Source organism: Labrus mixtus, chromosome 9 (genome assembly GCF_963584025.1).
Source record: "Labrus mixtus chromosome 9, fLabMix1.1, whole genome shotgun sequence".
NCBI lineage: Eukaryota > Metazoa > Chordata > Actinopteri > Labriformes > Labridae > Labrus > Labrus mixtus.
In genome coordinates this window covers 16,567,314-16,594,971 of record NC_083620.1, presented here as the reverse complement: position 1 = coordinate 16,594,971, position 27,658 = coordinate 16,567,314, and the positions used below count along the sequence as shown (strand labels likewise).

Here is a 27,658-nt window from a genome sequence, read left to right as displayed (position 1 = left end):
GAGAAGTGAAACTGTAAACACATGTGAGACTAGAAAAAGATACACATCTGAAAGTTTAAAAGCAAAAAGGAAGCTATAATTCAAAGACAGCTTTCCTGTAAACACATAAACAGCAACACCCAGAGTGACTGACAAAGCTTTAAACATAAACACCTCCAGCAAACACGTCAATTAATCATTAGCTTTATTTCCTTGATACAATGACAACGCTTTTTTTTTCAAGCTTTTCCTCATACAACCTGTGACACATCTGATTTAACTCTAGGAATGTGGAATCTAATTGTTTATTTTTTTTATTTAGCCTTTATTTTGGCAGGCTGGACAAACTGACACTAAGATTCATTTTTCCAAGAGTGCCCTGCAACAATACACATTAAACTACATATAAACACAGATACAAAAGTGTACTTATACAGACTTGTAAAGCCATGCCTCTTCTTGTATTTGCAAACTGAAAACAATGGCAAAATTTCCTTATACCGTACAGACACTGAAAAACACTGAAATTCCTCATGACACCAGGGAGGTCAGCTTTGTTTTTTTTTTGTTGTTTTTTTAATTGTAAATTGTATGAACCATTCAGCTGCAGCTTTAAAAAAAAACTGTCTGAATTCTTGGGGAAATACATATATTTGGGTTGAGGGCGCTGTTAGCTTAGCTGCATGGTGTCATTTGAAACAAGCTCAGGCTGCAACAAAAAATAAAAACCTGTCTGGCAGGTGAGAAAGTAGTGCACAGGGTGCGCCTGTCTCTGTGAGGAGGAGAATAAAGGATTGAGAGAATGATGGAGGCTGGGTGTGGGAGGTGTCAAGCAGGGAGGGGGAAGGCAGAACTACCTGTAATTGTGTTAGACGAGGGTCAGTGACAAGCTGACAGCAGAGGAGAAGGAAAGAGAGAGGAGAGAGCGTGTTTAATGTGGTACCAACATGCCCTAACCGCTGCTCCACTACTGCATAAAAAGTTGGATGTAAAAAAACAAAACAAAAAAAGCTCCATCCGCATGCTGTGACCTCCACTTGCCTTTCTCTGCTGACCTGAGCTTGATGGCAAACATTGATTCGGTAGGTTCTTCTTCAGTATTTCTCTTCTCACTCCAACCTTCCTCTAACCAATTGTCATACTTCCTCTGTAATCAATACTCACCTGTCCCTCAGGCTCTGAACAGGTGTCTTTGTTGTGTTTATCTGCTTTTCAGTTTTCAGTTTCAGTGTCTTTATGTGCTCTTAAAGTTGTGTGGCCTCCTCTGGCTTGAAGTGCTCTGATTATTGCAGAGATAATGGGGTGATATCAGAGGTTTCATTTGTTTTTCAATTGACCTGCCAGACAGCAATGAAGTCTCTTTCTGTTTTAGATTGTCTACAGGCAGCCCTTTGACTTAAAAAACCCCACTTTATTCAAGCTTTTGAAGTATCCCAAGTTATGGGATACAAGGTTTTTCCATCAGACCTCCATGGGACATATTTCAACATGAGCATGTCCCTCGAGGCGCTCTTGGTGCAGTGGTTAGTTCCAACATGTATGAAGGCTGTAGTCCTCCAAGCGGGCGGTCCAGGTTTGAATCCGACCTGTGGCTCCTTTCCCGCATGTTATCCCCCTCTCTCTCACCCTGATATCCGACTCCATCCATTGTCCTATCTCTCTGATAAAGATACAAAAAGCCCCAAAATAGATCTTAAAAAAAACTGATAAAAATAAGCATGTCCCACTGAATAATGGGATTTATTTTTTCCCAAATTTTCCCAAATTAACATTTTCAGTTGACTCAATCTGCATTCGGTTTTCTAAAAGAGGAATATTGTAGTCTTTTTGTTATATATTATTTTTTATTACTTATATTTTTTGTAATATTGAATGTTGTAAATGTAATGTGAATGCTTCATCATTGTAATGTTTTTAAGTAATTTTCCACAATAATGACCAACAGGCAAACAATGCAAGATGATCCAAGTGTACCCTACCTGGAAATATGATAAACCTGTTCCTCCACACTTTCTTTGTAGCTCGGCCATTTTTATTTCCATTAAGCAAAGTGTTTGTTGCTCTTAGGCATATTTTGAAACTTGATCAGCATGCAATAGAAATGCTCTTTTGAAAGCCAACGAGAATGAAGAAGAACCAGCAATGGAGATCGTGATTGCATGTCAAAAATTCAATCTAAGCTCTCTCACTGCTAGAAGCAGATATTGTGAGGCCACTGTTCAAGGCTCTACTTAAAATAATAATGACTTCTCTGAAATTTGTTTCCTTAAGTACTTTCTGTAAATGCTCAGGTGTTTAAACGGGTGTTTACGCCAAATTGTGCTCCAACAGGTTTAGTCACATTCTAGAAACTTTAGTCCCTGCTTGAATCTTTGCAAGTTGCACGTAGCTGAACTTAGAATAAAAAAGTACATGGTGCAACTATCCATGTAGAGTTCAATTGAACTGAAAATTAAAACCTAGAACCTCTATGTACTCCAGTTTACATGTTAAATCCCAAAGACGGCACTGGGCTTGTACAGAACATAGAACATGACATTATTCTGTTCTGACACCTTCATTTGTTTTGTATTCACGCGTTGGCTCAAAGCGATGAGAGTAGTATTAAAGTAGAATTTCTATAAACACAGTTTCTCGTTTTAGTTGCCTTTCTTAACCATTTGTTTGAGGAAATGTAAACCTGCAAGTGTTCTAAAAACACTGATTGAATTTTTTGTTTGTCATAATTGATATGGTTTCTGAGAAGTGTGAATCAATAAGGAAAAACAAAAAATGAGGAAATGAACTGTGGATACCTGATACCTTTAGTCACTGTTGCCGGGAAGCCTCACTTGTGTCTTTGTGCAGAAGGTGGTAAGCCAGGTGTGGACTTTAGCACATGCTTGATACAAGTGTGAGGATGGTAGGGGGGACAATGGGCTATGTGTGCGGCCATGGCAACCAAAAACACCAATGTGTGGCCTTTTCTAGTTTCTCTCTATTTAATTGTATTATTTATTATAGCTACAAAGTGGTAATCTTTCCATTGCACTGTGTGGTATATCACAATAAATAAATGTATCTTAAGGCAAGGCAGTTTTATTTATGGAGCATCATATATATATGGAGTTACTCAAAATGCTTCATAGTAAAAAAAAAGTACAGATCATTAAAAACATCACCAAACAAAAGTATAAAATATATGAAAATAGAAGCCAAACCGTTGATTTTAAACCTTAAACTTTTTGAATGTGTACAAACTTCTGCTTAGGCCGAAGACTTCCCTAAGGACACTTTCAAACCCAAAATACTAATAAAGCATTTCAAGTCAACTGGTTGGTTGCACAAATTTGCTTGTGTAGGCCCTACACTGGATGTTATATCCTCTTGAGACTTGATATTTAATGGGGCTTTGGACCTACAGGGCTTTGAAACCTTGTATTTTATGGGGCACTACCTAATAATGATTTTTGTTTTTGTTTTTGCTGTCTCTGCATCACAGAAAGACCCCCCTCCCCCCTACTACCCCACTTCAATACACACCCTGCCTCCCCTCAAGTCCTATGAGGAGGTTGTGTATGGTGTCGGTCCAGGCCTGACACCCCTAAACCATCCACGTTACATCCCCCGCTATCCAACACATGTGGTTGTTCCCCAAGTCACAACAACAAGCACATGTGAGTTTCGCACAAGTGTCTTTATTTTCCTGCATTTAGGTGTACAAATTAAGACACATGGTGGAATACTAATGTGTGTTCGTGCATATTTTTGTGTATTGTCTGTTTCCAGTCCCCAGCAAAAAGAGGAGGAGGTGCTGCAACAATAATGCACAGTGTTTTGGAGGCTCAGGGGGAAGCTTACTGGTGGTCGGCCTGCTGGCTCTTGCCATCTGGCTTGGAGGTAAGCTGTGTTTATCCAGATTCAGACCACTGGTCATTTATCTTCTTTTGCAGCTCAAATTTATTTTCATCTACTGTAGCTGAATATAAGTATTTATTAATCACAGGGACGCTGGTGCGCCTGGGGTTCTAATGACTTTGATTTTTGTATGTAACTTGGATGTAAGCATTGTTTTAGAAAGGACTGCATGTTCGAACGAGATGAAGTTATATAAGGTTTTAGATATTTTCATAATTTCCATTTATGTCAGCATTCTTCCAATGTTCACTGTCTAAATGTATTATATTGTATATTTTTTATTTGAGTTTTTATTAAGCTCAAGCTGTTGCTCATGTTCAGTGTTATAAAAATGTGATTATCCATTTAACTTTAAATTATACGGTTCTTACTTCCTTTCTAGATTTGGCTTTAATCTCCCCCCTCAAGCATATAAACATATAGATTTTTTTGGAGAGGCTTTTTATGCCTTTATCTTGGTAGGACTGTGGATAGATTTAACATGCAGGGGAGGAGCCACGGGTTGGTTATAAAAACAAGCCGCCTGCTTGGAGGACTATAGCCTCCGTACATGGGGCGGGACCTAAATGCTAGGCTATCTGCTCCCCCCTCAAGAATATATAAATATAATTTTTTTGTTATTGTTTAATAACACAATACATGACAGATCCATTTGTCTGTCCTTCTCCCCTGTTCTATCTCAATCTACCAGCCAGAACTTCCTGTAATACTTCAACACTGGGGTAAAAAAAAGGAAGGTGCTAGAAGTCAACTTTGGTATTTAGAAATGAAAGCATAAGAAAAAAAGATGTAAAATAAGGGAGTGAAAACTTAAACAAAGAGATACAAAAAATAGAAAAGAAGGAAAACGTATTTAGATTTGATGAGTAGTTTAAAATCAGTGGGAGAGAGATAATATCCTTTCATCGACTGGAGGTTGGCTTTGGTCAATTTTAACAATAATGTCCCTCACGCCTTCTTCCCACTCATTACTGAGTTACTTTCCATCCCCACAGTTCGTTTTGGCACCCGCTTCGCACCAGGAGACTACTCCAACAACAATCACAATAGTCAAACTTTTGTGAACCCAAGTTCAAGGTTGGACTTCTGCCCAAACAATACAGTGGAATGTGACGGGATAAGCGACTGCGATTTTGAAACTGATGAAACAAACTGTGGTAAGTAAACAGGTCTCTCCAGAACCAGACTTATTAGGGGACACTTAGGAAATGGGGGAGAATATAGCAACATGCTTGCATTTCTTAAGAGTCGCCGAGTGAGGCTGGTTTATTTCCTGTTTGATTTTTACTTTCACTGCTCCACATAACCGTCACATCGTGTTAAGCATAACCCACAGAAGAGCCATCATCTCAGTTGTTTGCTTTGTTTTGTCTTCTCCAGTGAGGTTTAAAAGTGATGGCCAGCTACAGGTCAAGACGGCTGAAGATGGCAGCTTCCAACCAGTGTGCTACAGTGACTGGAACCAGAGCCACGCCAATCAAACCTGTGCTCAGCTAGGATTCAGAAAGTAAAGAATCGTCACTTTCACTCAAAGCTTACCTGATCAGAAGTGTGGTAAACGATACATTTAAAATAGTCTCGGAGAAGGAGTATTTATAACCATTCCACATTTTCATTCGGCGCTAGCTAGGAGCGATTAATCGAGTCATTTTGCCAGACCCTATTTCAACAGCAGTAACTAACATGTGGGTTTCTATCTCCAACCTGTAATTTACCCACTGAGATCCATCTCAATATCTCCCCACCTGCTGCTCTGTGTTTGGACATGAATTGATTTTCTGGAGGCCACTCTGGAGGGTGTCTCACTGTGACACAATCAGAATGGGTTTTCAGACCCAATCAGGCTTCGTTTCAACAAAACAACCTCTTCATGTGCAGGTGTATTTTGTTCTTTGTTCTGAACTGCCCCTCTCTCTCTCTCTTCAGCTCCTATTCCTACAAATCAACAACAGACACCACGTCTACTGCTCTGATAATGACCGGCAAATCATCAGTGCCTATCCAGGGTCAAGTTAAAATCAGGTATGCTGTCAGATTTAATTCACAGCTCAGAACCCATGTATGATCCCTCCAATCTCAGTTTATCATGAAATCGTTCAATGCCCGTGAAAGCTGTGGGAAAAAAACCCCACTTGTTTTTTATTCGTATTTGCTTGTAATACAAAATAGCAGCAGTTCATTGCATGTAAATGAAGATATGAACATGTTTTTCTCATTGTGGCATTACGCAGTCCATCCTGTCCAAACCAAAAGGTTGTCTCCCTGCAGTGCACTGGTAAGCAGCCTCCATCTGTTCATAGAGTCATGTGTTGCACACGACCAACATGAGCTCTATCACTCTCTCTGTATCTGCTTCACACACTCAGTGCACCTAGCTATTTACAATCCAGCAATATCATTTAAAATGACTCATTCAATCTTTATTCCTGTAGCGCAAATTCACAACAAATGTTATCCTAAGACACGTCACAAAAACGAGCAGGTCTAGAACTTACTCTTTATTATACTATATACAAAGAGCCGAAGTTAATCCATCATGCAACATTAAGCAAAGTAATAGTGGCAAAGAAAAACTGCCTTTCAACAGGCAGAAACCTCGAGCGGAACCAGGATCACGTTTGAACAACCATCTGATGCAGCTGTGATGGGCTTGGAAAGTGGGATAGAGGGAGACGCAGAAAGAAAGAGTGCAATAATCAGAAATCAGTATTTTGATTCTTTATGTATGCAACATAGTATATCCAACACAATCAGGTAAGCTGTCAACACCTGCTACCTCACCCCGTACTTGAGAACAAAGTAAACAGATGAATACTTATTAAATAACAAAGAGTGAGGTCTTTTACCTACTTTTTTGTGTACCGAAATAACATTTGTTATGAATTAGCGCTATACAAATAAAGATCATTTGAGTGATACTGCTCCATTTCAACACCCTCAGCAATCCACTGTACACATTTTGCTTTCACATAGAAACCTGTAAGACCATAAGAGGTGGCTATTACCTTTATTTAGAAAAACTCATGATGATAATGAATAATGGCACAAACATTTATGTTATTTATTTATATTTATGTATTTATCTAATCTCATTTAGATTATATTTTTTTTAAGTTTGCCTTGGCCAAAGCAGGCAGAAGCACTATTACACGATTTTACAATTACAACACATTTAAAATGAAAATATTCTAAATATTACAGAATATATATTTTTAAATGGAACGACACTGAAAATGTCATTAATAATATATGAAGGTTTATTTCGATGGGTCTTGTGTTTTGTATTGTATCTCACGTTGACTTCATGTCTCAGACTGCGGTAAGCAGCAGTCCACAGCCCGGATCATCGGGGGGACCGCCGCTAAGTCGGGTCAGTGGCCTTGGCAGTTGTCGCTCCACCTCAGAGGATCACACATCTGTGGAGCAGTCCTGATCTCTCCGGACTTTGTGCTTACAGCTGCCCACTGCATCCCCAGGTGACTGAAGCAGAAAATGTAACACCTTGTCTTTTTAAATGCCCAGTTTTGCAGTAATTACATAATCATGTTTACTTTGCTGCATAGTACTTGTTTTAAGCTGCTGTCCACATTGTTAAATTATTAATTTTAGGTGATAAGACCAAAGATTCAAAGAGCTGTAAACGTAAAATATAATTTCTCACCTCAATAAAAAAATGTTATTTCCTTTTCCCTTTGTCGCGGAAACAGTCACTCAACACATGACTTGAAGGTGTATGGCGGAGTGGTGTCTCTGAACTCGCTGCCTTCCCCCTACCTGGTGGAGAAGATCATCCTCAACCATAACTACAACAGCACCACTCATGACCAAGACATCGCTCTGCTCAAGCTCAAGTCACCCGTTGTCTTCAACAGTCAGTCACTTCTTCACTTTATTACAAATAATATTTAGCCTATACAGAAACACCTGAGGCTGGGGTCAAAGTCTGGTCATCCAGTTGGCTCCTAATGAACTGTAAAATGTAAATATTACAAGAACAGCTCTGAGGATATCAATCATGTGAAGCTGTTTCACTCACTTACTTCACTAACTTGTCCAACAGATGACTGGGGGTGGTAACGGCTTTAGGTGAAAACTAGGTTAATGACTCAGCTAATCAATCAATCAATCAATCAATTTTTATTTGTATAGCGTCAACTCATAACAAGTGTTATCTCGAGACACTTTACAAAAAGCAGGTAAAAGACCTTACTCTTTGTCTGTTAACATTACAAAAGAGCAGGTAAAAAGACCTTACTCATTGTTATGTTACAAAAAGCAGGTAAAAGACCTTACTTATTGCTATGTTAATAGCATATATATATATATCTATATATATATATAGATATATATATATATATTATATTAATGACTCTCATCCGAGTCATCCTTGATCATTAGCATGCTAATGATCCACAGAGGCTTACATTTCTAGCTCCACCTTCCAGATAGTTTAGAACTGAAGAAGCCTTTCAGAGGAGAGGTGAAACATCTTCAAGATCTTCAACCAGTCCAGTTGCCTTTGGATCAAGCTTCAAAGTTTGATGTTTACAATTTCTGTCCCGTTTGGCTCTACCCCCTGACAAGTATCCCATTATTTTTTACATTTATTTTGGGCTTTTTTTATGCCTTTATTTAGAGATAGATAAGTGGATAGTCAGAAATCAGGGTTGAGAGAGAGAGTGGAATCACATGTGGGAAAGGAGCCACAGGTTGGATTAAAAAAACAAAACAACTAAAGTCACAAATCAGCATTAAAAACAAATAAAAATTAAACTGAAATTGAAAGCAAAAAGTCAAAACGAAATAATGATAAAAAAAAAAACTCATGAAGAAGCAAAAACTATTACAACTTTGATCACAACAGAATTTTATATTGATAAAGTAAATATCTTAACATTCCCAATTATATTTTTATTGTGCTGTAAGTGAAAAAAGAACGAAGAGTAAAAGAGTACCATGGAAATCCTCTTCTGTGTGTGTGTGTGTGTGTGTGTGTGTGTGTGTGTGTGTGTGTGTGTGTGTGTGTGTGTGCGCATATGTATCTGTCTGCTTCTGTCTAAAGTTATTTTATTCTTTAACATAGTTTCAAATGTCTTTTTTGTCTTATTCAGATAAAGTGCAGCCAGTTTGTCTGCCAGCTTTTGACTTGAGTTTTTCCCACGGAACCCGCTGCTGGACGACAGGCTTCGGCGTAACTGACGTGGACAAAGGTGAGCTGATATATGGAACCACATACACTTTTATCTATGTGACAATTAACAAAGTTAGGTTCATTATTATTTTAAAGGTTATTTCTTTACAACTTTTCAATCTGTCACATTCATCAAAAAAAATGTATCCAGTAGTCTGCCTTTTAACTCTTGAGTGTAACTTGTGTTGATCTAATACTGTTTTATAATTGTTGTATTCTACAGAAGGCCTGCATATAACATACACATATCTTAAGAGATAGTGTCTGGGTTAAGGGCTTGTTTATTCTTGTTAGACCAAATATCAAATGGAATATCTCAAGCTTTTTTTTTGTTTTTCCCAGACAACAACAGTGATTTGTTAACCCTTAAAACAAAGCCTTCTTCCTGAAAATAGCAGGCACACCTAGCTATTATAGGTCAATAGGGCAGGCTTACAAGAGGTATACAAAAATGCAGTCTGACCAGACAGACGGCTCCATAGAGCGTGGGCAGTCCGGGCAGTAGTTAAAGAGCAGGATAGTCATCAGGTATAGGCTGGGCACAGACAGCAGAATAAAGTCTGGAACCACTAAGAGAAAAATTATCTATTGGCGAGAAACTAAACTTCAAGACATGACGAGTGTGGACCTCAAATAAGCAGCTGATGGACATGTGCAGAATAAATGTTGTTGTTGCTGGGCTGTTGCTATGTTAAAATATTTTACAGTCTTGTTCGCAAAATGAATGACCATATTTTGGTTTTATTTTTTTCTCCAATAAAGCCACTGTCTCCAGAGAGCTGATGGAGGTGTTTGTGGGCATCATTTCTACAGGATTGTGTAACAGCCGCCATGGGTATGCTGGTGATGTGACCAGAAACATGATCTGCGCTGGGACCCTTCAGGGAGGCCGCGACTCCTGTCAGGTGAGGAGCTACTATCAAAGACACAGGACAGGAGTATGGTAATGAGGTGTGTATACATGGTGCTTTAAATATGTATAAAACTACATAAATATGTTTCTTTTGACAGGGTGACAGCGGTGGACCTCTCATGTGTGAGAGTGGGAACCGTTGGTACCTGGTGGGGATCACCAGCTGGGGAGACAGCTGTGGTCTGAAAAACAAGCCAGGTGTTTACACCAAAGTCACTAGTCTCCTTCCCTGGATCTACAGCACAATGCAGGTAAGAACATATGGAGAAAAAAGTGAATGAGTGAGGTTAGAAATAGTTTAAGATTCATGAATATGGACTGGTGATTAACATGTATTGCTGTCTTAATCAATTCAAATTTTTGGCACATTTCATATAAAGGTTAGCTCGGTGTGCTTTACAGTAAACCCAAGAGGAAGAAACATACAAAATACTCAACAAATAAATGAGTTCAGGAACACATGCATAGAATTTGAAAGCCAATGCACAGAATTACTTTGCACAAATCCATAAAACATTACACAAACATTCTCAAAAATACGGGTTTGAAGTCCTGACCTATTCCTGACCTTAGCAGTTACACACAAGTCCATACACACATGCACACCCGCAAGGCCACAACTACTCCCAACGGCATGTAAGGAGAAGCAAAGTTCTAAGACTGCTTTTGAAAAGGAACATAAGAATTTAGCAGACCTCACGTCAGCAGGCAGTTTGTAGTAGAGAACAACACCAAAGTGGCTCAATGCACCTTCACCTGATTCAGTTTTGAATCTAATCTTCTCTCTTTCTGTGTCTTCTACAGCAAGAGAAACCATGATGGCTTAGACGACTGGTCGAACAACCGTTCCTCTTCATCAATCATCCTGCACTATGAAGTCATCTCTGAGAGGCGGATAGATTTTACACTTCCAAGAATGAAGTGATGAGAAAAACACTAATCACTGCACTGACTTCAGTCTCGCTGTCTTGATTTAATTCTTCTGTGTCTTGGGTTCTCAATCAAGCTGTATACTCATGTTTACCTACATTTTTTATAAGCTTTACAGATGGCTGGCCCTTCTTTCATATGGTCTGTGTCGATGAAACACAGTCCACTCTGTTGAGATCTCCTCATGGCTAGAGAGTGAAAATTATTGTAGAAGTGTGTTTTGTTCTCAGGGACACATCTCAGGCTTTTTAATATAAACTATTGTTTACCACATAAACAAAAAAGAAGGACACTTTATGTATTCACTTTGTGATGAAGGAAAGCATTGGCACTCTGTGCAGCTAAACCTCCCCTTTTTTATGCACTGTGAATCTTTTCTGATATTGTACGTCAATGTCTTTGTGATTTCTCTAGTTCCATGTGTATGTGCAGTGGTCGTGTTGACTAATACAATTTTCTATTTGTGTAATGAGTGGGATCACCGAGCTGAGCATACACAAAATAAAGATGAAGGAAAATCATTAATATTGAGTTATCACTCAGAACAGACCATCACAAGCTGTCAATCACGCACAACACTGACATAGTGCTCTGTGTGTGTGTGTGTGTGTGTGTGTGTGTGTGAGAGAGAGAGAGAGAGAGAGAGAGAGAGAGAGAGAGAATATGAAAGAGAGAGAGAGAGAGGGAGACAGCAACATAGGGTGTTGAACACGCTGAACAAGCAGTCACTCCAGGAGTCACATTGTTACCCATCACATCTATTTTCCCAGGACAAGTGGATGTGAGCAGTGTGCAAATATTGACCGATGAGAATATTTGGATCTAAAGCCTTGTGAGACAAGCTGATTGATTTTTGTGGGAGTAGATCAGTTTGTTGGCCAACAGTCTGCTGGGGAAAGAAAAGGTATGTAGATAAGAGAGCATATTTGATCTCCTTGCTGCTGTTGATTATTTATTTTTCTCGGAAAATAACCAGACAGTGGAGGTTATGATAGCCGTGAAAGATGTAGCCTATTTACAAGACACGCGAGTTGATAATTTTCCAAAACCAGTCGCTAATTTGAATACACAATCCGTTATAACCACATTGTTTCAGTAGGATGATTTCCAGTGAATCAGGAACATTTTCAAATGAAATTATCTTACGCCAACATGTGTGGTGTTGGATATTTAGGCTGCACACGACAGGGCATCTTGTCACCAAGTTGCAGAGAAGCCATTTACGACGCGACTTGTTTATGAGTGCTTTGCATGAGGGTGTGTCTACTGGCTCTGAACACTGTCACCTTCACCGGTTGCGCGCGGCAAAGAAAATAATGTAATAGTCTCGGAATCACATTTTTTAAAAAACGCTCGTGACCGAAGAACTGACTGTTAACGGATCAATGAGATCCACTAAACATCAGCTCTTGCATGTATGAGATGCGGACACATCACAGGGGATAATGTCACGTTCTCTGCTCAGCACCAGATGATCCACAGGTTGATGGACGCAGCTGATGGACGCGCAGACGTCACAAATCATATTGAAATGTCGTGAGTCTGCTACTGAAGCCTGACAAACAGTGTCAACTACGCTGTGCTTTTTAAAAAAAACACAATGGAGACGATATATGTGCTTTAGCCTATTATTGTCTGCGCGATAATTAAACAGGCGTTAAACCCTTTTGAATTAAGGCTACACACAATACCCACACAAAAGATGACGCAATTGTCTATAATTTTGCCAAATTAAGCACAATGAGAAACAATAAGAGAAACAAAGTTAAATCCAGAAGGCAAACAATGAGTTTTAAGCTCCATGCCACGCCCCTCGTTCCTGTTAATGTGCACCAAGGTTTGGTTGTTCTCAAGTGACATTCTCATCTTAACCCAATTTCACTTCGGCGCCAGAATTTTCAGTTGGATGCAGTTACCATAGAGATATCTGGACACTGCACAACGCACATTGTTGTCATGGCGATGTAACATCATTATGATAGCAGATTTAAGTGTTTTTGTTTTTTTCATCAAGCATGTTATAAAGACATTCGTGTGACCTGTGCTGTATGGCTGAAATGAGTGTTGAACAAAATGCAAAGAATCTGTCCATGTCACTGTGTTTCAATTGATTTTTTATTTCTTTTACACCTTAAGGCCTCAGAACCATTTATTTACCAAACAAGATGTCCTCAGCCATAAGAACATGGAGGCGATTTGGCACAAAGTTGCCAATCAATCTGAGATTGAAAACCTTTTATATAAAAAGAGAGGAACACAGGGATACACAAACATTTCCGAAAAGGTGCAGCCTTTACGAAAGGTGTTTGTGGGTCAGCATGTTAAAACATCCATTTGGTAGCCTAGTCTGTTATTTATTAATAGTATTTCTCTTTTATGACCTTGACTCTGTTTTTGCATAATTCCTCTTATAACCCGTTTTTAAGATGTTCTTGTTAAAATAAGTTTGTATCACATTGATCTTAAGCTTGTCTGAAACTCAAACGTATGTTGTCCAAGGTCACATCATTGTTTCTTTAACTGTTCATTTAATAATAGGCTACTTTATAATCTGACTGTTTTTTTTAGCTTTCGGTCCTGCCCTTAGGTCGCCTACTTCCTCGTCCTCGTTTTATTTGCCTCACCACACTTCCTGACCTGTCTTTCCAATGCTCTGTGTATTTTAATCTACAAATGCCCTTCACCTGAAGTCTACCGCCAAAATATGTCCATCCCTGTCTGCTTATCTCCTGTTTGCACTGTCCGCATGCCCAGCCTCTCTTTCTCTCTATATAACAGAAACGCTGCCCTCCTCCTGCTATTTCCCTGTCCTTACTACACAGATAAAGTCACCCTGCCCTTTTCTTGTTCTTTCCTGTCAGATAAAGGATATCTGGTAATAGAACTCGATATTGTTGAACCATAATGCAGAATTGGTGAGTTCAGAAAAGATAGATAGAGAGGCTGCTCCTCAGGTGCCATGTTTCATACCCGAGGAGAGAAAGGCTGGTGCTGAAAAGCTGCATGTGACATTACAGAGTATGAAAGTCTGCCAAACATGAGAGACTGACCCACTAACGGTTCAAAATACTCCCCCTTTTAAAAGACTGATGTACACCTTTGCAATCTCACCATATAATTTTAAAAATTGTTTTAACAAATTAAAAATGTGTCAGAGCTAAATGAATGAATTTGACTTTTTAGGAATATGATAAAGTTCAACATCGCCAAAGACACGTCCTAGTGTCAGTATTGTGAAGTTAGTCAACCAGAAACAATAGAAATCTCAAATTGTTAAAAACTGTCAAATATCTATCTGTATTGGCCAAAAATCGAGTATTCCTCATACAAAAATATACCTTTAAGTCAAACAACTTCATTTTGGAAAGCAGATATATTTCAATCACAATATTTATATTCAGTGTTTGTATATATTGTAGATAATCTTGTCAGTCTTGAGAAGAATCTTGCATTATTCTCTGAAATTATACCTGCCATGTAAAGGTCACCGGGTTTAGGTGAATAATTTCCCCACCTGTGGATCTACCTGATCTGGATCATGTTTCTGAATGTGATAACAGTGAATGTCAGTGATGTACCGTTTGTGGCCAGCTGTCAATCATGAACTTTGTTAGAGTAGAAAAAACGTGTCATTAATAAAGGAGCAATATGTAACTCTTACTCTGCATCGGTTTTTCAAAAGCACCTCCAATATTTATACTATTACAACAACTCTGGTCGTGGAGCTTATTAGAAAAATGCAGAGGCTTTTTAGGTCGGGTAGAAAAGAGTTCGCTTCCATTGCTGAAATGCTCCCTCTTGCACACGGGTGCCTTAAAACCGTCTCCCGTCTCTGTTTAAAACTAAAACAGACCATTCCACACCAGAATCGGAACTGAGAAGGAGGACACACTGGCTGCTGCTGTGTTGTCAGAGAAGCCAGCACTTCAACATAGCATGTTTCCTCTGATGATAGTAAGGGTAAGGTCCTTGAAAGATGTGTATTCAAACACTTGTTACATCTTAGCATTTATATCTGAATTTAGCTTTTAAATACAATGTAAAATATCACTGTAAATGCATTAATTCAAAAGACACCAGGAAAAGACTTCAAAGCTTTAAGTCTTGATTGAGTTGTCCTGGCTGAAATGAAACTCCTTACTATTTCAGTCTCAAATGATTATAACTGCAAAATGACATCGGTACTGAAGAATACATATTGAAAAGAGTAATGCAACCCTTTAAAAAAGAGTTTCTTATCAAAAGTGGTTTAGAACTGATTATGCCACTTATTGAAATGGAACATGCAAAAATCTCCCCCATCAAAGTCAGTGTAAAAAGGAAGTATTTTGCTCTTTCAAAGGCCTTACATAGGGTTAATGTATTATTGAACTTACCATTGCATAGCTCATACACATAGCTCCTGTATGAGGACTCACACATTGAAATAAGAAGTCCAGATATAGGCATCAGCCTAGCAGGAATGCCACAGTCACTACCTCTGATGACTGAAATTGACTCTGCATCTAAGTGCGCTATGTGCTTTTCTACTTATACATACAGCCAAACAGCCTGATGGGCAAATGGACATAAATGGACCCAGCTTTATTGGATGGATAGAAGTATATAACTGCATGAAGGAGGTGAACAGGTGGCATTTTTCACATGTAAATGCTGAACTTTTGGAAGTCTTTAAAAGTAGATTATAAAGGTTGTATATTAGTGGTTGGGGTTCTTCTTACTTATCTATTTCTAGTATTTCTCTTTGGATCTTTTAGATGTTTTCTCACATGCATTGTTGTCAAATATTGTTGCCCATTTGTAATTAACTCTTAAGACTTCCTGTTCAGGCCAGAGTTTACTCAGCTAGAGCTTGTTTGGGGGAAAACAAATCAAATGACTAAAGTAGTAGCCCTTAAGAGGGGTTAAAATAACACTGTAATATGAGGACACCAGTGTATATTTTCAGATAGGGTTCCATTCTATTGAATTGGTTGAGTGCAGTGCTCTTAGTGTTACATTCTAATTTTCCAATAATTGGAACAAGGGGGGGAGGTACAGTAAGGGTTTCCGGAAGAATTTGACTCTCTTTTGAGGACACGGTATGCTGGCCCATCTAGTTGTTTGATGACTTCTGAATATTGATATGTAATCCATTACCAGACATCTTATTTGCACTGTAGAATATGAAAGGAAATCAGACCACTCATAGATATTGATTCATGACTTTTTATTGTATCCAAGTCTGCATTTGTACAAATGGAAGCGCACTGGTTGTTATCTTATTGAAATATCCGCATGAGAGTGCAGTAGATTACCTACCCTTTTAAATCTGTCTTTGTGGAAGGTTTTTAAATGCAAAGAAAGGAATAAACTGCGAAGCCTAAATTGAGTAAACTGTTGATTCAAACTGATTCTCAGACATGAGTGGCCCGAAGTGCTTGTCATCAATCAAAAGTATTGATTTTCCAAAATATAAAGACCAAGCCATAGTTACAACTCCCAGGATCAGATCATCTTTTGGGGATAAATTTGACGAAAAGTGAGTTAATTCAGTTCACAGTCAAGATTCAAAGATGTCTGTACTCTAGCACAGCGGTGCTTTTAGCTAAATGCTAACACCAGAATGCAAATTATTGCTGTACCTGCATGCCTGCATATGTTCATAGAATTTGATTTAAAAAAAGTAAATTGGAAACATGAACCCTTCCAACAATTAAATTCATTTTGTCTGCATTGAGATTCTACAAAAAGATCTATAAATAAGGATTAGCCGATCAGAAAAGTCAGTAGGGTTCATCCTCTGGGGCCCATACATGTGTGGAAAAAAAGTCATTGCAATCAGTGCAAAATTTGTTCAGATACTTCAGTCTAAAGCACTGTTCCCAACTGATTGACAGCCTGACAATGCAGATACTATTTAGACAATATGACCCTTCCTTTAATATGCATATATGTATATGCAAATAGTGGAATCTGATCTGAAATCTGAAAAATGTTCTGTAGGAGAGCATGTGAATTGAATATTCTAAATTAAATTAGGCCAAGGTTGTGTGATGTCCACTGGGAGGAGAGTGTAATCTCTGCAGAGAAAGGAGAACATGTATGTGGGCTCTGACCATGTATCATTATGCAAGACAGACACTATATCAGCAAACCTTTTACATCAGTTAATCTACAGGGGTTTGGATTGAGCCAGTGCCGTGTGCTGTGATTTTCCTTTTACATACCTACTACTGTGTGCTTGTTAGGCCATGGCCTGTGTGGTATATACTAACATTATATGTTTGTATTTCATTGTTTGTGTACTATACACAATTTAAAACATTTACTGGCTTCACTAGTGTAGAAAAATGTGACATACCTATTTTTGTCTTTCCTTTATTCTTTCTCACCCTCCCTCTTTACTCCTCTATGTCAACAGTTGCCATGGAAACTATTTTGCTCTTCCTCTCTTCTCTCCTGGTGTGTGTGGCTGGTAAGTGTCCCCCTGAAACACACACATGCATGCAAGAAAAACACGTACGCACGCATGCATGCATACCGCACTTGTACACAGGGGGGCAGTGTCGGTGCAGGCAGTGATGTCATCATATGGAGGCTCTCAATGGGTGTGGGCTGAGAGCAAAACATCAATTTTACTACTTTAGAGCTTTATGTGTGGGCTCCATAGACTGGTGAGTAACTGTGTGTGTGTGTGTGTGTGTGTGTGTGTGTGTGTGTGTGTGTGTGTGTGTGTTTGTGTGTGTGTCTCAGGTGTGTTTGTAGTGTATGATTAAATGTAAGACAAGGAAACACAGGCACACACTAAGAATAGATGATGTGCTGTGAAGTGTGTTTGTGACACGTATAGAGAGTTATGGTAAAAAAAAAGGGAGATAGACATCCACATTGACAGATAAATTGAGATATTTGAATTCCCGTCTTGTCTTATTTCTGTGTTTCAACCTTCCTCCCTCTCCTTTTACCCTCTTACTCAAACTACTTCTCTCAGCTGTAACAAACCAGAGTGCACAGGGTGAGTACAGTGGATGTTTTCTCTAATGGGGTCACACCTCACTTCTAACAGCCGTAAAGATGGCTCTGTTGGTTTCCAGATCAAATCAGACTCTTATGGATCGGCCCCATGAGTAGTAGAAGACGATGGATTAGGTCCAGACTCAACTGTGCATGGACAAGAATTTTTTATGGAGTGAAACCAGTGCTGCAGAGACAATACAGGATTAAGTATCTGTATGAATAAATAAAAACAATGATTTTTCAAATGCCATTCAGACAAAATCATCAATATTTGATGATTGTGCATAAGTCTACAACATTTGCACATGGCTACTACAAAATAAAGTAAAGGACAATGGCAAAAAAAAATATGGATAAGGTAGGCTCAAGATTAAACTCAAATACTGAAGGTTATTCTCCTCACAGTTATGGTGAATGAAAGACCTTTGTGAGGTGCCTATAACTTTAAAATGGACTTCCCTGCCTTGTTAAGTCATTATGTTTTTAAAACCATTTTAATGTTTGACTTTAGCACCTCCCATTGGTTAAAAATGCAGCCAGCTAGAACAATGCATGTTTATTTAGTTGGGAAGTCGCTGTGGAATGAAACTTGAAGGTCTTTTTAGTCTGTATTGTGATGTACTCAGTGCAACACAGTATGTAGGGGGGATTTAGTTACTAGGATTAAAGTGATTAAATTAAATCTGTCAGGTGTGAGTGGTCCCGTTACAGAGCTCTGGAGAAATAATGATGTTGACGAATTTGTGTCAATTCAGAAAAAAATCAGTGAATCTTTTTAAAACATTTTTGAGGAAGAAAAAAAGAGTGGGTTTAAGTAATGATCATACCTGAAACATTATCTTTTTTAATACACATTTAGCTTGTAACCACAGATATGATCAATCAAAGCCAGAGCACAATGTAGAAGTGTTTTCACTTTATCTTTAATTGTGTTAAATAACTCTAAATGTGTGCTTCCTAATCATTTTATAGATGAAACGCAAAAAGATGAAAACCCGTTTATATATGGTAAGTGTAGTTTGGTTTAGTAAAGCTGATTGTTGAGATATATAATTATGTTGCATAAAAGGTACATTGATTCATTTCTTTCTCCTACTCCTGTGTGTCTGCTTTGTCTTCCTGACGTAAACTTCCTCTGAAGATTACGAGAGCCTGAGGATCGGGGGATTGGCGTTGGCTGTGGTTCTGTTCACCCTGGGTATTCTCCTCATCCTCAGTAAGTCCCGCTCTCTCAGTATGTTTGGCATGTGTATCATTTTATTATGTATTTATGTTACCAGATAAAAACAAGTGTTACAATCAATGTATTAATGAATAGTAATGCATGTTCCACACTCTGTGGAGAGCTACACCATTTCATTAACAAGGACCAATTTTATTTTTAGGTCGACGATGCCGCTGCAGCATTAACAAGAAGCCCAGGTATGTCAGTGGCCTTCTCTGGTTAAAAATAAAAACTAGGTTGTGAAAGTTATTTTCTTGTCATACTACATTATTTGGTTATTATGAGAACCTGTGGATTCTCTCCTCAGTGCCCCCGGAGACGAGGAACAACAGGAGGAGAACCTGATTGTCTCAAAGGGTAAGATGCACATTTTACCTCTCAGTCAGCTGCTCTCACCTCTGCCTCACCCTCTGACATACATCCATGATTGGATTGCACCGAGGACGACATACATGTTTCATGTACACACCTTCGAATACTTGACTTTCTCCTTCCTATAATATACAGGACAGTTTGATGTCATACCCTTAAGCTGTTATCAGATTCAGTTTTCTCAAATAAAGCATAGACATTGAGCTTTTTGAACTGTAAGGTGATTAATTGAAGAGTACAATTGTCATTTTTAACATTTTCATCAAGATATGGTTATCAAGGTGCTAGTTGGAGTTCAAATTGAAGCCATCAGCTATCTTCTGATGAGGAGATTCAGGGTTTTTGGTGTAGCTAGTTGTACATAGGAGCATTAAAGAACACCATAATACTTGTCCGTTGCCTATATTCTATTTTCATATGCAGGTGTGTTTATAGAGATTAGTTGATGTTTAATCCACTTGGGTTATTGCATTTCAGGATGTTCAAACAGCCACGATTTCACAATGTCTTACCTCTTGAATAAAAACATACTTTTCCTGACCTCTTTGTTTGCCCTCCATGTTTTATTCCTCGGGTTAGTCCAGACTGCCATTCTTTCTTTCATGGGTTAGTTCTTGTTGGCATATTAAGTGTTGTACACGAGGGCTAGTGTAACACATAAGTGTCAAAATAGAATAGAATAGTAGAGGAGAATACAGGGAGGGAACTAAAGCCTACTATCCAAAGGTAGTGAAAACTTCATGTTGATCCCTTAACATATTTTTTTTGAGATTTCAAGAAAGGAATAAGACCATTTTTCTGTCAGTGTCATTAAAGGGTATGCCAGCTGACAGTATAGTGCAATAAAATGCTTGATTGTAGTGACAATTTTAAAGTATACTGTATATTATATTGTTTTTAGGGCAGTACTTGTTACTGAAACATATCTTTGGCCAAGGAGCAGAGGTATGAAAAAGAAAGATTTAAATAAAATACCTTAAGTTATAATTGTACATATGATAACCACTGTAGTCAAGTAAGGTAAATATTTGTTCCAGCTTTGAAAAAAAAATCTAGCATGGACTTAATAACATTCAAGTGAACAGCTTCACTGTAAGTGTAGTCCTTTTCAGTGATTGTATGTTTGCTCATGTAAGAGAGAAAATCTACCATGCTACAGAGAAAATGATTGCAAGTTGTGTTTTGACTAAAAGGCTCCTCTTTGGCGTCTTTCAGTTGCAGCCGCTGCCAAAGAGACTCCGGCAGAGAACTGATCGAACGACACCGGACAAAGCGGCCTTCTGATGTGATGCTCTATTTTATTTGACATAAAGCCACAAAACAGTGAATCCATGGATTATTAATATAATGGTTATGTCAGGGAATGAGGTAATACATTTATAGTTGTAATATGTATATTAATCTCACCTGTTGTGCTCTGTTCAGTTGTGCCAGTCCCTCAGTGCTCTTGTTTGTTTCTGTGCCTTTGTGTGACAGTCTTACTCCGTGTCGTCTTAGCTGATAGCACCTTTGACACAAGATTGTCTTTGAAGAATTTTAATGTTGTGAGGTCTGTTGTTCTATGTTTTTATCTATTGCCTAGGTTTTAGGAGTTGTCTGTTGTCAATTTTGTCAGTTCAGCATCACATGGCAGCCATTTTGTTCTGACATCAGGCTGAAGGTTCCTGACTGATAAGCATTTAAAAAGACAATGCAAAGTGGAAATCCAGAGGGAAATTAAAATAACACAATTGGTAACCGATTAGCTACCATTACATAACAGCTAATGTTAGCATCACTGCGCTTACAAGCTAATAGACTACTACAGCTAGCAAAGAAGTGGCTAAATACTAAGATTCCCTTTTTGTGGCACAATAGAAAAGAAAAGGCAAAATTAAGTGATAGTTATGAGTTACTTGTCATTGTAGGTATATTAGCCACCGGAGATGTTGGTCAGCCCCTCTATAGAGAAAAACTTCAGGAGCGCAGACAAGGAAGCTAGGCAAACCTTGAAGGAGACAGTTACGTTTGCTCCACATAATTCAGCTAATTTTAATAAAAACCAAGCCACTAAACAACATTGGGTGCATGTACGCTATATTGAAAAATCACACTGATAAGCTGTTTTGTTCTGCGGGCTTCGAAAGAGAGAACAAATACATCCAAACTAAAACATGAGTGGTTATTACAGCAACTATGGCATGCCATTTCCTGTTTACCATTCAGAAACAGAGGGGTGACGTCACTCAGGCTTCAACCATGTTTTGTTATTTGTTTTTTGGCTCTGTTTTTTTCCCAATAAAATAAGCTAAATTAAGTTGAGTAAATGTACCTGCATGTATAGCCTAGCTTCCATGCCTGCAGCCCTGACGTTTTGGCATAAGAATGGCTTAGCTGACATATCAGGTGGTATACTTACTATTGATAAGCGCCTCATACAACCTCACTTCTAAAATACCGAGCTATTCCTTTAAACCCTTCTATTGACGCTAGCTGTTGTCTGGTGGTAGCCAATGGGTTAATAAATCAGTTGGTGTCAAGTTAAGACTGTAAATGGTTTTTGAATTGTTTTTTCTGACCCTTTCAAAGGTGTTTTAACCATTCAGCCATTTCCTAGCTAATGTTAATGTTAGCTGGCTGAGTGCTAACAACAGTGGTTGTCTGAAATTAGCCAATCAGTTATGAAAAAGGTAATTTTACAAATGTCCTGAGGTCCCTCAATGTTTTTACTGATACTTGTCCTTCTGGTGCTGATCATTATTAAAGCATTGAAATGATAATGATCTGTCCCTACCACCTGGCACGCAGCAGTTTGACGTTATCACAGCATTTGAGCTTCACACCCTGATTGTGATGTCAATGGACAAGGGCTGTGGATATGGTCAACTGCCATGGATACATTTTTTCAAATTTGAAAAAAAACAAAACACACACATACTGTATGTATAAGCTTCTATGTATAACTATTTATAGGCTACCTATACAAATTGTTTACAGATCAGATACAGTTATTTACCATCCAATGGGGTCCATGTTTGAATGTTTGAGTGTGGTTTTAGTGTGTCTGTGGGCACATTTGGGTATATATATATATATAATCCTCTACATGTTTAAAGGGATCAGCCTTATATAAGACAATCTGAACTGCCACAGCTCTCTGACTGAGCACAAGAATGAGCTCCTCCACAAAAATGTAACCCTAAATAGTTGAGGGAGCTCCTGCATCAGCTGTCTCACTGCCTCCGTCTCTGCACAGAAACGTAACTGCTCCGTCACTGGCACCACGACAAACTCACTAGGTCTGAAAATCTATGAAACCTGGGATTTGATCTCTTCTCTGTTTACATGTATTTTGTTTGTGTAACTGCTAATGTTATGATGCTTTGAATGGCAATAGGTGCTATTCATATCTAAAGAAACAAAGACAACGTTTAAAAGAAATGTAACTTAAAATGTATATTATTAATGTGCAAAACTACATGATTAAAATGTAATGTAAGACAAACCATTAGGGAGAAAAAGAACAGTCCTTGTTGTATAGGGATTCACCAGCTAAGAGTCTGAGTGTACCTGTTGTAAAGATGCTCGCTGAGCAGGTTAATGCAATGTTCATTCTTCGCATGAGGCATCGTGAAGCAACATGTTGGGCTTTTTGCATAAATAAAGTTTGTCTGACCACACAATAATGGGTTGTTGTTTGCATTTTAATGTAGATATAAATAATTAGCATCAGGGCCTTTCTGATACAGTAGGTTACTTTCATATTAATACAAATACTGTTAAAGTAATATGAATACTACATATGTTGAATGTCAGTCAAGGTTACAAGCTATTGCTGCTATTGAAGCAATAACAAAAATACTTCCTTGCCAACAGTAACCAGTAATTTGCCACTCATTCTGCAATGACTCCAAAGGTTGTCTGATATACTGTTTATTGGTTTAAGAGTACAAACTTTCATTATCCTGTAAATATGTAACAGAGCGATTGAACTAAAATATAGCTGTGCGTCTGGAGAGAAAGTGTGTGTGTTTGTGTGTGTGTGTGTGTGTGTGTGTGTGTGTGTGTGTGTGTGTGTGTGTGTGTGTGTGTGTGTGTGAGTGTGGGTGGATCTATGGGTTGGGAGTTTTGTCTGCACCTAGCCCTAATGCAATCTAGGCCACACACACACACACACACACAGATCCTCACCTAGACAGAGGTTACACAGAGGCTCCAGCAGTTCTGGTGAGTAGTAACTTTATTTCCTTAACAAATTAAATATGTGCAGGTCTTGTAAAATACAGAGAAAAACAAAGTGTGCCCACCAGAAGCTGCTCCAATTCACATTTCATGAGAATTATCACCACATGTAACGTTTCAGGTCCTCGCCCTTCATCAGACATCATGTCTGATTCTGAATTCTCGTTAAATGTGAATTGGAGCAGCTTCTTGTGTATTTCTCGGTCTTTGGATGTTTTGTGTCCAGCACCCAGTACTTAACTTTTTGGATGTGCGTGCTATTTTATATTTTTGTCAGGTCTTGTAAAATTACATAAACAATTTTGAAATGCCTAAAATATTACTGTTACCCGGGGATCATGTGATTAGGTTTCTTAAGGGAACAGTGTAACTCAATGATAAGTAGACATGATTCGAAGTCTAGAATGTGTATTTCTGCACTGGATTTATGAAATATCAACCAAAATATACTTCTTTACAAACTAAGTTGCTGTATTAATTAGTCAGTTGATAGTCAATGAGTCATTAATGACACAAATAAAGTGATTCAATTCTGTTCTCAATGTTCTTTAAATTACCCCCCTCTGAAGAGATTGCATAGATGCATTGATTCACATCGAGGATGGATCTGCCAAATGATCGGGTATTAAATGTGCATTATTAGACAATTACCATCGCAGCTTCTCTTTCTTACCCGATCTATAACCTCTATCAAGCTGTTCAAGGTTCAAGGTTAATGAATATTGGAGCTGTGATATATTAATCCGATATGTCTTTTTGCTCAGTGTAGTGCAGTGAAAGGCCCAGACCACATAACCAATAAAAGCACCGAAGTCCACAATTCACAGCGGCATGCTTGAACAAAATGAAGACAAGAGGGGAAATTTTTAGTCCGTTTATCTGTGCAAGTTAATGATTAGAGGTCAGGAGATGTAGATCAAACAAATAGCCTGTATGTGTGTGTGTGTGTGTGTGTGTGTGTGTGTGTGTGTGTGTGTGTGTGTGTGTGTGTGTGTGTGTGTGTGTGTGTGTGCGTGTGTGTGTGTGTGTTTGGGTGTGCATGTGTAAAAGATGGAGAGAGAGAAAGTGTGGGGGATCAATAACACCATTAGCCTTTTAAAGTTCTCAGTGAAGATCAAGGCAATCGCTTAGCTCTAAGTCTGTCGTAGGGAAGCCGATAAGGCAATTTGTCAGGACATACGGAGTTTCCGAGCCTTTCCACGACCTCTCATCTAAAGTGAAAAAGCTGATTTAAATGAGCCTCTACACATCTCTAACCTAATTAAAATGGACAGACCATTGAAACCAAATCCACAGAAATTGCCCCCCTGTAAACAATGGTTTTCAGACACAAGACCCGAGGCTGAATACGGGGGGGAACTAACAAGCTATTCTTCGTTGAATTATTAAAAACAGCAAACATGCATGGATCACCAGCTGGCCTTTTTGTTTGCTTTATGTCCCTCCAGTTTTGTCAGCTGAACACACAAACAGACCAGACATCACCATGTCTTCTAAAGGTGAGTTACTCAGCAGCTGATCTGATGATTATCCACAACAGAGCCTTCTGAGTGTGCCACTTAAACATGACACCATTTTAGTTTTGTAATAGCTCATAGCTCCTCTTGCTTTTTGATTCTGAGTCAGCATCTCTATCAAGCATCAGTGTGAATGATGTACCTGTGAAACACAAAGATGACTTATTAACTGCTTGTACAAAGTGGCATACTGTAAGTATACTGGTCAATGATGAACAACTAGGACAAACAAGTACAGCAAACCTTTACTTGAGAAAATACAAAAAACCTCACTGAAATACTCCACATATATATATTTTTTCACAAAAGGCTTTTGGAGAGTTTGGTTTAGATCATTTTTCTGAACCTTTACAGGAACCCTTAATATTTACTTCTTTAGAAACAATTCAAAGTCAACATAAAGTTGTTGAAAGTATGAAGTTGCATAAAATGCATGTACTTATCTTGGATTTGGTACCTAAACCAGTTGGTCCTCTTCTCACATTTCAACAGACTGCTACAGCTGATCATGTTCACATTTTAAGTACAGCTAATGTTAGTGATACTGCATACATGTGGCTGTTTTTTAAGTACAATGCAGGGGGCTGAAAAGTGAATACACACTTAAATAAACTCTTTTTAAATATTTCATTAGCATGCAGCTGGCTTCAGACTGTAGCAGCTTCTGTTCAAAGTACTTCATGTTTTATACTGGTTTCTACCCATGTCTGATTCCCGTCTGTCCCCAGGTGCAGACTTTGACAATGATGCTGATTTCGTATACGGTAAGTTACTGCAACTTCGCTAGGTTGAACAAGTTAAAATATTGAAGCTAAACTCTTAGAGAAAAAGCTGTGCATGCACGAAATAAAGGGAGTTTCTGACAGAACATGGAGATGTAAGATAGACAGATAAAGGGAGCACGAGTAGAGGGATAGAGGAATAAATAGGCAGAATTAAAGGAGTTGGAAGGAATGGAACAAGAGGGATGCCAAAAAAGTGTTAAATATACAGAAAGGATAAAATGAGTAAAAACTCTGCTGCATTAATGGTTGCAGTATAGATGACAATGTCTTGTGTGCACTTGTAGACTATTACACACTTCGTGTTGGAGGTCTGGTGTTCGCCGGGGTCATCGTTTTCCTCTCAGTCCTTCTGTTGGCAGGTAAGTCAACAACTGCACCCCACGGGTGTGTGTGTTTGAGATTGGGTTCAAGATTCTATCAGTCTGTATGTTGTTGTTGGAAAGAATGACTGATTGCAAACAAAAGTGCCTCTAAAACCATTTTCAGTAAGAGGTCTGACATTAATCTCTCGCTTCCATTTTACGGCTCTGTTACCATCAGGACTGTAATCAGGGCAGCTTTGTTGAAAGAAAAGCACAATCCTTCTTGTATAATCACTCAATCTATTTTTTTTCTCTAAAGGCAACAAGCTGACCAACTGTGGCAAATCCAAGGTAAGGGAAACAATATCAACCAGCCAAAATGGCCCTGTAGTGACATCTGCTGGTCATACATGATAATAAAATAAATCTAAAAGGCACTTCTGCATGTTTTCAGTTGAGATGTGGCAGGCTATTCCAAACAGCTGATGTTAGCTCGAGATCAAATTCAAATCTGTTTATCAGCATAATATCAAGTTAAAAATTGTATAACTACTGTTTTCTTTTCTGCAGCCAAGACATGTTGAAGAGGAGTAAAATGAAACGGAAACCAGCCAAGAACAATGGGAAAGTGCTGCAATGTGCATCAATGCTTCAAAATGTTATATGTGTAAGAATGTAAGGCTTTTGTATTAATAAAATGCTTATAACCTTGTTGCTTTTATTTCTGTTTTATATGCGGGCTGGCATGAAGAACCTGGAGTTTTACATTTTTTGCAAATCAAGAAATCAGGTTATTTTACATTTGACCAAAGTTGTGCAAGTTACATACAATTAAGTTTTAGCCCCATCATTTGAAACGCATATCTATATAACCAGTTTTTATTAAAACTAGATTTGAACAAAACAAGCCTATACATAATGTGTGGTAGTAGAGATTTTACATTTGACAAAAATTCCAATCAGAAGTCACCACCAAATGATCAGCTGATCACATCTCGGGCTGACAAGAAACACAACAAGCGTTCCTCTGGGAAGGGCCCGCCCCCCTCAGGTGCAATCCCCTCCCTTCAGCATTTATTTCCCTCTTCCCCTTTGCCCGCATTTTGTCGATTTTTCTGCTTCCGGTTTGTGGACTTTGTTGTGTTGGCCTAACATTTGAATAATTTTACCCCACACAGTTAGCTCTGATATTCGGTGCAAGTTATGTGTTTTGTTGTCTTGGTACAGAGCTAAATCTTGAATAATACACAAACATTTACCAACAGTTCAAAGAAAAGGCGCGCTAAATTGCAAAAATCTAAATTAAAAGGGCACTCCTTTTGTTTAT

General features: G+C 38.5%; 2 protein-coding genes and 1 long non-coding RNA gene across 3 annotated transcripts; all 3 read left to right on the top strand.

Annotated features, from left to right (window-relative positions):
• Positions 1 to 859: 859 nt before the first annotated feature.
• tmprss13a (transmembrane serine protease 13a) lies at positions 860 to 11,431 on the top strand. Its single transcript, XM_061046556.1, has 13 exons — positions 860 to 1,061; positions 3,461 to 3,635; positions 3,748 to 3,858; positions 4,872 to 5,033; positions 5,257 to 5,383; positions 5,803 to 5,898; positions 6,108 to 6,151; positions 7,190 to 7,352; positions 7,584 to 7,747; positions 8,988 to 9,086; positions 9,830 to 9,972; positions 10,079 to 10,231; positions 10,785 to 11,431. Exons 1-13 carry the CDS (start codon positions 1,044 to 1,046, stop codon positions 10,797 to 10,799), a joined length of 1,470 nt encoding a protein of 489 aa, XP_060902539.1. The 5' UTR covers positions 860 to 1,043; the 3' UTR covers positions 10,800 to 11,431.
• Positions 11,432 to 11,583: 152 nt separating this feature from the next.
• fxyd6 (FXYD domain containing ion transport regulator 6) lies at positions 11,584 to 21,780 on the top strand. The gene is made up of 8 exons (XM_061046558.1): positions 11,584 to 11,814; positions 17,314 to 17,367; positions 17,884 to 17,907; positions 18,882 to 18,917; positions 19,051 to 19,125; positions 19,295 to 19,331; positions 19,442 to 19,491; positions 20,722 to 21,780. Exons 2-8 carry the CDS (start codon positions 17,319 to 17,321, stop codon positions 20,757 to 20,759), a joined length of 309 nt encoding a protein of 102 aa, XP_060902541.1. The 5' UTR covers positions 11,584 to 11,814; positions 17,314 to 17,318; the 3' UTR covers positions 20,760 to 21,780.
• Positions 21,781 to 23,235: 1,455 nt separating this feature from the next.
• LOC132980422 (uncharacterized) lies at positions 23,236 to 25,225 on the top strand. The gene is made up of 2 exons (XR_009674173.1): positions 23,236 to 23,712; positions 25,176 to 25,225. It is a non-coding gene; the product is annotated as an uncharacterized LOC132980422 (long non-coding RNA).
• The last annotated feature ends 2,433 nt before the right edge of the window (positions 25,226 to 27,658 follow it).

Excerpts from the sequence above, each read along its gene's own strand:
- tmprss13a (XM_061046556.1), top strand. Across the intron at positions 6,152-7,189 it reads TGTCTCCCTGCAGTGCACTG|ACTGCGGTAAGCAGCAGTCC; the intron begins GTAAGCAGCCTC and ends TTCATGTCTCAG. Across the intron at positions 9,087-9,829 it reads CGTAACTGACGTGGACAAAG|CCACTGTCTCCAGAGAGCTG; the intron begins GTGAGCTGATAT and ends TCTCCAATAAAG.
- fxyd6 (XM_061046558.1), top strand. The coding sequence starts at position 17,319 with ATGGAAACTATTTTGCTCTTCCTCTCTTCTCTCCTGGTGTGTGTGGCT. Across the intron at positions 19,126-19,294 it reads GGGTATTCTCCTCATCCTCA|GTCGACGATGCCGCTGCAGC; the intron begins GTAAGTCCCGCT and ends TTTTATTTTTAG. Across the intron at positions 19,332-19,441 it reads AGCATTAACAAGAAGCCCAG|TGCCCCCGGAGACGAGGAAC; the intron begins GTATGTCAGTGG and ends TTCTCTCCTCAG.